An 8,694-nucleotide genomic window follows, 5' to 3' on the forward strand; every position below is an offset into this window, starting at 1 on the left:
CATCCTGATAGAATAGGCGCCCCAAACCGACGCTTCTCATCAACGTCTCGTTTCCATCGGCCAGCGTGATCGAAATCCTCGTGCTTGGCCTCAACTTGTCGAAAAATGCACGGCCACAGCACATGTGCGATGTTGCTCCAGAGTCGACGATTCACACGTTCGGTGCTCTCTCGGCCACAGCAACCATGAATGCGAATGGCGTTGTCATGCCAACCGTCGCCTTTGATTTCGGTTTTTTCTTCGACACGTGGCTCTGGCTAGCACCGACATTTGTGGGCTCCAGTGCAGCTCTCGACGCTGGGCATTCACGCTTGAAATGTCCGGGCTTGTGGCAATTGTGGCAGACGGTTGACTTCTTGTTCCCACCAGCACGCAGAATCGACTCACTTCGGTGGCTTTTTTTCGGCTCGCTTCTGCGCTTCATCCAGCAGCTTTCGCTTCACCAGCTAAATAGTGAGCTCGTCGGAACGGCTTCCAACGAATCCGGTATGCTCTTCAGCACCATCGCTACCTTCAGCCTTAGCTCCAGTTCATGTCCTGCTTTTGCGTGGTGTTACGTTTGCATTTAGTCATATTTTTGTATCGTATGCCATACTCTGGCTTGTGAAACTATCCCTAAATTTAATGTGCATTTGTAGCGCTCTAAACAGTTTAGGAGCGATTCAGTATAAAACACGCAAGCCGTCTCCTAACACGAACATCAAATTGTAGACGGTCTTGCGCTGTTGCCCGAATTGGAATGCCCCCTTAACTAAAGGCAACCAGCCAGAAAAAAAATACGATTACAGAATTGACTGATGGACCAAGAACAATAATGAAACCTCGACATCCTGGGATTGAACATCGTTATCTATTTAGATAACTGGGCACAATTGATGTTATGTGTTGCATGTTTGCGTTTTGTACATTTGTAATGTTCCATTTTATTTTTCGTATCTAGTTCCCAAACGTAGGGCCCGATATGAAAAATAAAATGAGCAATTGTATGGTTCCAATGTACTATCCGTAACATTGGCGCTCAACGTGGGGCACGATGCATTTGTAGTGTTCCGCAAAACCTTATTTGTTACATTGGCACCCAACGTTGGGTTTTGTGCAATTGTAAGGTTCCAATAAACAATGTATGAATGCAGCAACAGATGCAGCGAACTAAAAGGCAATCCGCCCAATGTAACGCTCCATGTCCCCGTCGTCGGCGTACTCAGCTTTGCACAGGTTTTGTAGGTACGACACGCGGGTGCATATCGTCATCTTCTGGTTGTGTTTCCGCAGCTCTTCCCAGGTCTCATTAGCGGTCTTGCAATTCCAGATTAGCGGGTGTTGGCTGTCATCGACGAGCAAAACTATGGTGACCCGTGCTTAGGCGTCTACCTTGAATTGCCAGCATTCGTAGCCGCCGCCCTTCAGCTTCTCCAGGCCGACCATACTTCCGCCCACACCGGGATCGTGAAAGGAAACTATAAAACATCAATTCTTCTGGAATTTTGTTCCAAATGGCCCGGCCATAACCTATGGGATGTGGCCGTAGGTCAAACAGAATGCAATAAAACAACTTGATTGCTGGACTGTCAAATAACAACTAATACATTTTATTCAAATTTCAAAATACATAGAAAAGTCATGGCATGCTAAGGTTTGCAGTCGCACCTTCAACACACTAGGTGGGTCAAACAAGTGGAGGACGATTTGCGAACCCTTCGCAGAGTGCGAAGCTAGAGACACACAGCCATGGACCGATTTCTTTAGTTCAGTTCAGTTCGTCAATGTTATAGTACCATCTCTCATTTGAATATTCTTTACGTTAATAATTCAGTAACAAATTTTGAAAACGACGTATAATCAATGCTACACCATTGATAATACGTCGTTTTCAAAATTTGTTACTGAATTAATCTTTCATGATCGGTCATTTTTAAATCTAAACACGCAAATTATATGGCTTTCGAAGGAAATAACTTCTGTGAAAATATATCCGCTAAACAGAGTAACGCCAATATATTATACCCAACATACCTACAGACATTATTAATTCAAACTCCTTACGCGCTTTCGTTCTTTGTACAGGCTGTTGCGTTGAACTGGAAGCAAAGATTTAGTGAATGTTTAGAGCAAAAGAAAAAAAATATTACTTACTGTATGGATCGAATCGAATCATCTCCAGCTTATCGGCCAATCGTTCTCGGATCTTCAGAAACTGATGACCGCTGACGGCACTTTCCATCAGGACCAGAATATTCCTTTTAAAAAATCACAAAGTGCTTTAGCTTAGCGAGGTAATAAAATCGAGACACCACTGTACTCTGATTTCAGAGCACCTCCGGTGAGTGGATTATGAAACCTAATTCTGCTGCGCGCAGCGCGTATATCAAATTTGTTTTAAGCTATTTCAAAGCAGTGCGATCTACTTACTTGCTTTTCGCCTTCTTCAACAAAATATTTGTGAGAAACATTCTGATTTATTAGTATTACGCAAAAGTTCCTCCCGGCACTCGATCACGCACGTCTTTGGTCTCTTCAATGTTTATTTTCACGCTAGCTGCTTTCCCACAATCGTGCAAACGCTTGGCTCTTCTCCTCGCGTTCTTGCGAGAACGAACGCTTCGATTTTGACAGTTGACCTAAGCTGATGCGCTCTGTCGCTCTCGCATGTCGCGCGACATCACATTCACCATCAGCGATGCCACCAGCGAGAGGGCGAAGGATCGCCTCGGTGTAAACAATAACACGTTTTTGTGAGAATAGGATTGAAACTTTTTGTTGTCTTAAAAATTAGCTTAATTTTACGTAAAGTATTAGTTAAATTCTATTGATCTTATGTTAATAAAGTAAGTAAAATGCATCTTAATTCATTACAACCCACTTAATACATGTTTCCTCAGAGATGAGCGCTGTACCGTCAATCTTCGATACTCCTGTTGTGGGCGGCGCCGCGGTGGGAGCAAGCAAGAGACCGGCAGCGGAAAATGGGCCCCAATCCGGTGAGAAACAGTCCAAGAAATCCAAAAAGGCCAGCAAGAAGCAATTGATCGACCTGCTGGTGCAGGAACACGTTCGGGAGCTGAGTCAGAATGATTCCAGCGAATCCACGACGGCTGGACCGTCTCCGAAGAAGAAAAAGAAGGTGAGTCGTATTCATATAGCACAATGGTCGAAGCAACTGATCAATCTGGCCAAAACTAGTAATTGTAATTGGGTTGTTTAGTGAATAAAATATTGCTATTTTCTATATCCTAATCGAAAGATCTCATTTTTCTGAGTATAACGTGATTTCATTGGATTCCAATACCTTTGTTTTGAAGGTTAAATTAACAAAACAGTTTTAATTTTCGTGGATAGAATGACAGTTCAATCGATAAAATGACAGTTCGACCCGAACAAAAAATTTTCCCCATACAAACTTTGCATTTATTTTAAAAATAGTTCCCGGACTCCAAAAATTATGAAATTTTGGATTTCGACTAATTTTTGGGTGGAGAATCTGATTATGGAATAATCTGGATACCCCTAAAGAACCCAATTGTAGTTTATTAGCTATACTAAAACCTGGCAATTATTTAACTAGTCCAAGATGTGTAGATCTATGAATAGAAAATTTAAAATGCACCTTTGAAAATTCAATAAGACAAATGACGCAGTCATCAGTAAAAGTGATCGTCCATCTTGTCGTCCATACTTTGAAAAAAACATTTTACGTTAGAAGTTGCACACTAATTTTGAGCATTTAGTACCAAACATCTCGAGCGGACTCTGTAATGAAATAGTTAAAAATGTCCAAATTACTCAATCATTTTAGGTCTGGGACTATTTCTCGCGCTTAGTATCATACGAGCGTATCTACAATGATCGATTACCATAACTTGGCCGGCAAATCATGTTCAATAGTTTTTGTTGTTTTAGAAGCTAGTCCAAGTCGTCATTCAACAAAATACACCGAGAGATCATATTGGTCATATTTCCCGGAATAATCCGAAGAGAAAATCGATGAAGAGAAATCGAATATTTTAGATACTAAACGTATGATACTAAACGCGAGATTTGGGCAAACGGACCTACATATTTTGGGCACATACAATAATTGATTTTTCAAATTTTGAAAAATGTTTTGATTTTTTATAATTTTTATACGAAAGATCACCTTTGTCTGAACCACTGATTTTTTTTCAGATTTTTAGAACTTTATTTTGGTTCCTAAAATCAATTTCAATGATATTTTTTTGAAATCATCTTTTGACAGCTGGGCAACTGCTTGACAGCTCCGCACAGTACAAAATGCGACGAGGGATGATTCGACAAATCGCTCCCATACAAACTTCAAATTGAATTTTGAATAGGTTCCCGGGCACCATAATTCATGAAATTTTGGATTTCGGCTCAGTTTGGCATGCAGATTCAGAATATGGGATTGTCTCAACACCGCTTGAGAAGCCAATTTACTTTTTTTTTTTAATTTTTTGCACATCAGAGTATTTTGAAGCAAAAGCTTCCAAACTCTCCTTGATCTTGATATGTCACCGGAATGGAATTGGGTTGTTTAGCGAATTAAATATTGTCATTTTCTTTAGCCTAATCGAAAGAGTTCATTATTATTACCCAACATGGGTAGTACCAACGGCGTCATGGTCGCGATTTTTTCCGCAGTCAAGTTCGCAGATTGTGAACAATCCTCGGTACCCACTTTACGTAATTTATGTTTAGTCCCTTACTGTCAGAGCTGTCAGATCGGTGTAACACACTAAATATAATTTACACAAAAGGCAATTTACACGGAAAAAATACACGGTAATGAATATTTATTGGGTACCGGACTGGACACAGAAAATTTAATGGTTTTCTTTGGTAGGGTGGGGCGGGGCAAGATGGGTCGCGGGGCAAGATGGGTCAGTGCCATTTTCGAGCGCATTACTCATGTTTTGTTTAATTTTGTTAGATGACCAGCATGGATATACAAAAGTTTGGGGCATTGATTGAAAAATTATTCTATCTCATTGGAAATAAAAAATAAAATGGTTTTTAGTCATTTTTCTTATGCGATACATTCCATATAATCTCCATATAAACGACCGCGGGGCAAGATGGGTCACCTTCAATTTTGAACGTATTTTTGGAGCATTCAAAAGTTAATTATTTTTTATTACAAGACTATCTCATAATTGACTTCAATCAAGCGGAATGAATGCTCAAAATTATAATATAAAATTATGATAATTTTTTGTGAAAACATCGATTTTCAAGTCGCCTTAGGACCACTCAAATCGTAAAGTTTTATATATTTCAAATAAATTTATAAAATGTTTACTAGTAGCTCGTGTTTACTCAGTATGAATATGGAGCATATATGAATGCGGAACAAATCTTATATTTTGACGTTTTTCGTTGAGAAAATGTGAATTACTTAAAAGGTGACCCATCTTGCCCCGCACTTTTTTCACGGCGCAAAATCGATCACTTTTTAAAACTGCTTGTTTAACATCATATTTTGTGTTTATTGAACTTTTTATCGACTTTTAGCATAGCTAACTAGTGTATTAAAGAGTAACGGACGAATACAAACCAATACGATTTGCATTTAGAAAGTTATGTTGATCCATCCTTAGGTGACCCATCTTGCCCCGCCCCACCCTACATCGAGGTCTTGAAATTAGTCTATGGTAGTACGGAGATCGCAAGAAATTTCTTGGCCTATCTCGATGCGTGGGAAATTCAGGCAAGGAATCGCTCAAGAAATGAGAAGCGTCACTTTATTCCGAATCCTAGTACGGGGCTGAAACGAAACGTCAAATCAAATGGGGCTTACTGTGTTAAATTTCTTGACCATTCTGGCCACGGAAAAATAATGCACTGAACGAAAATTACTTGAGCGATTCCGTTTGAAACCTAGCATATGAAAGGTATGCAGCTAGAGTGCGTCATCGTTTATATGGAAACATAAAAAATTCAATGGTATCTCATCAGATCAAAGCTTTTTTGATCCCATTCCGGGACCCAAATAAGTGAGCAAAATTTGGGCACGATCGGTTATGTCTACGTTTTGCGCATCGCGTTTGAAATTTGTATGGGGTTTTACATGGGAAAACACACTTTTGTGCATTTCTCTCATAACAAGCTCGATTTTGTTCTAAAACCATGTAACTGATAAAGTGAAAACATAGCCTAGGGTATCCTGAAAAACTTTGTCGAAGACCGCGAAGTGATCTGTTGCTTATGAAAAAAGTTGTAGCGTTGGCATTACTTGGCGAAACAGCATGATTTTGTTGCTATTGTTTTTCCTTTACATGTTAAAACATAAACACATGCATGCGGTTCGTTGGTTATAACTATTTTCACAAGCATCGGATCGCTTTGCGGTCTTCAACAAAGTTTTTCAGAACATCCTAGGCTATCATTTTATAGTATCGGTTAAAAAGTTTCAGACAAACATTTTCGACTTATGACAAAAATGCAAAAAAGTATGTTTTCCATACAAAATCCCATACAAAATTCAATTGCAATGCGCAAAGTGTAGACGCAACCGATCATGCTCAAATTTTGCACAGATACTCAGAACCCGAATCGGAACCAAAAAAGCTTTGATCTGAGAAAACGGTTCCGATGACCCACCCTAGATGCACTTCAAACGGAATCGCTCAAGTAATTTTCGACATTGCGTACTCGTAAAAAATCCTAATACATATTATGTTACATTTTTAGCAAAAAGCTTCCGCTGCTAATGGAAAAGCTAATCCTACCAAAAACGCTAATGTCGTCAAGAAAAAGCCCAAAGCTGGACTTAAAATAAAACTTCACGAAAAGCAAAAGTTACAGAAGAGTGCTGAGGCAAAGCAACATGCCCCAGATGCCCTAGTCGAAACTTCTTTCGATGGTGAATCGCTGAAAAACAATTCCAACCACTCCACACCTGTGACCAAAAATCCCAAGAAAAAGAACAAGCCAATGCCTCAGCCATTTGTTATCGTCACTCCAAAGCTACCTATCAAACAGGAACCACAAACCCCAAAGCCGAATGGAATGCAGGCGGCCAGGTCAACCCTGGACAGCACCGAAGTTGGCCGCGAACAGTTCGCTTGGGTAATCAGTCCGACACCGGTGGACGAATTTATGGCGAATTATTGGGAAAAGAAACCTTTGCTGATTCAGCGTAAGAACCAAGCATACTACAAGAACCTGCTCTCGAGGGCTAAAATCGATGAAATGCTACGGCAGCACAATATCGAGTACACCAAGAATATCGACGTTACCTCCTACCGCGAAGGTCAGCGAGAGACGCATAACCCGGACGGACGGGTTCTTCCTCCTGATATGTGGTCTTTCTACGAAGAAGGTTGCAGCATTAGAATGCTCAACCCTCAAACCTACTTGCCAGGAGTGTACGAAATGAACGTAAAACTTCAGGAGTTCTTCCATTGCATGACCGGGGCCAATTTCTATCTGACGCCTCCAAACAGCCAAGGTTTTGCACCGCATTACGACGATATAGAGGCGTTCGTCCTACAGGTCGAAGGCCGCAAGCACTGGAAGCTGTACAGCCCGCGAGAACCTGCCGAATTTCTTGCACGTGTATCATCACCGAATTTCACACAAGAAGAGATCGGCAACCCAATCCTGGAAGTTGTTCTGGAACCCGGAGATTTGCTCTACTTCCCACGAGGGATCATCCATCAAGCTAGCACCGTCCCGGGTCATCATTCTCTGCACGTTACAATGAGTGTCTATCAGAAGAACTGCTGGGCCGATTTGCTGGAAGTCTTCTTTCCGCAAGCGCTCGCTCAGGCAGCCGAAGCACATTTCGATTTGCGGCGGGGCATCCCGTTGGACCTCCATAACCACTTTGGCATTGTGCATTCCGATAGCGAAACTCCCACTCGGAAGCAGCTTATTACCCACATCAAGGCCTTAGTCGATAAAGTTTTCAGTGAAGAAGCCATCGATAGTGCAGTGGACCAGCTTGCCAAGCGTTTCCAGCATGATGCCCTCCCTCCGATGGTATCGCCCACGGAGCAATCCAGCACGGTCTACGGGTCCAGCTTCGACCACAACCCGGACGGAACCGTTAGTCTTCGAGTGCCGTTTACCGAAAATAGTACCGTTCGCCTGCTGCGCCGCAACGTGCTTCGATTGGTAAGTGAAGAGGACAAACTTCGCATTTACTATCACACCGATAATTCACGTGAGTACCATGAGTATGAACCAAACTTCCTGGAAATCGATCAGGATGGTGCGCTGGGTGTTGAACTGCTTGTTAAGATGTATCCACGAGCAGTGGCCATTCGGGATTTGCCCGTAGAAGATAAGGTTGAGTTTGCCAAGAGCCTGTGGGAGAAGGGGCTGATTGTTGTTCACGGTCAGTAAATGTGTGAGGCCTTTTCTTGTAAATAATTATTTTTTTCATTGCATTCAATATATTTTAATTGTTCATCACGCAGGTTGAATTCATTTGGAAAGAAATTACCATAATTTGATACTTGAACTCTTTCTGCTTACATCCTTTTATCACGGTCGCCATGTTGTCTCAAAACATTAAAATGAAAAAGAGATTTGAATATGACTTCCAAACTTCTGAAACACGAGTGTTTGTTTTTGGGGTTGCATTGAACCCGGTCCTGGGCATTTGGCTTCCAGTTCACCCGCACATGAAGTGCCTGTTTATTCGTATAAGTAAAATTGAATTGTCGTTTTTATTTATTTATAATAACTACA

The 8,694-nt window shown here is 41.3% G+C and overlaps 2 protein-coding genes across 2 annotated transcripts; one reads left to right on the forward strand and one right to left on the reverse strand.

Moving 5' to 3' along the window:
* Positions 1-1,971: 1,971 nt before the first annotated feature.
* On the reverse strand, positions 1,972-2,567 carry LOC109621638 (large ribosomal subunit protein bL33m). The gene is made up of 3 exons (XM_029858122.2): positions 2,410-2,567; positions 2,134-2,237; positions 1,972-2,078 (listed from the first exon to the last, which is right to left on the reverse strand). The coding sequence occupies exons 1-3, from the start codon at positions 2,448-2,450 to the stop codon at positions 2,026-2,028; spliced, it is 198 nt and encodes a 65-aa protein (XP_029713982.1). The 5' UTR covers positions 2,451-2,567; the 3' UTR covers positions 1,972-2,025.
* Positions 2,568-2,681: 114 nt separating this feature from the next.
* Positions 2,682-8,415, forward strand: LOC109426359 (bifunctional lysine-specific demethylase and histidyl-hydroxylase NO66). Its single transcript, XM_019701823.4, has 3 exons — positions 2,682-2,825; positions 2,880-3,121; positions 6,688-8,415. The coding sequence occupies exons 2-3, from the start codon at positions 2,882-2,884 to the stop codon at positions 8,344-8,346; spliced, it is 1,899 nt and encodes a 632-aa protein (XP_019557368.2). The 5' UTR covers positions 2,682-2,825; positions 2,880-2,881; the 3' UTR covers positions 8,347-8,415.
* The last annotated feature ends 279 nt before the right edge of the window (positions 8,416-8,694 follow it).

The sequence above is a fragment of the Aedes albopictus genome, chromosome 3, assembly GCF_035046485.1.
Source record: "Aedes albopictus strain Foshan chromosome 3, AalbF5, whole genome shotgun sequence".
Lineage (NCBI taxonomy): Eukaryota > Metazoa > Arthropoda > Insecta > Diptera > Culicidae > Aedes > Aedes albopictus.

Excerpts from the sequence above, each read along its gene's own strand:
- LOC109426359 (XM_019701823.4), top strand. The coding sequence starts at position 2,882 with ATGAGCGCTGTACCGTCAATCTTCGATACTCCTGTTGTGGGCGGCGCC. Across the intron at positions 3,122-6,687 it reads CTCCGAAGAAGAAAAAGAAG|CAAAAAGCTTCCGCTGCTAA; the intron begins GTGAGTCGTATT and ends TTACATTTTTAG.
- LOC109621638 (XM_029858122.2), bottom strand. The coding sequence starts at position 2,450 with ATGTTTCTCACAAATATTTTGTTGAAGAAGGCGAAAAGCAA. Across the intron at positions 2,238-2,409 it reads TTGAAGAAGGCGAAAAGCAA|GAATATTCTGGTCCTGATGG; the intron begins GTAAGTAGATCG and ends ATTTTTTAAAAG. Across the intron at positions 2,079-2,133 it reads GATTCGATTCGATCCATACA|TTCAACGCAACAGCCTGTAC; the intron begins GTAAGTAATATT and ends CTTTGCTTCCAG.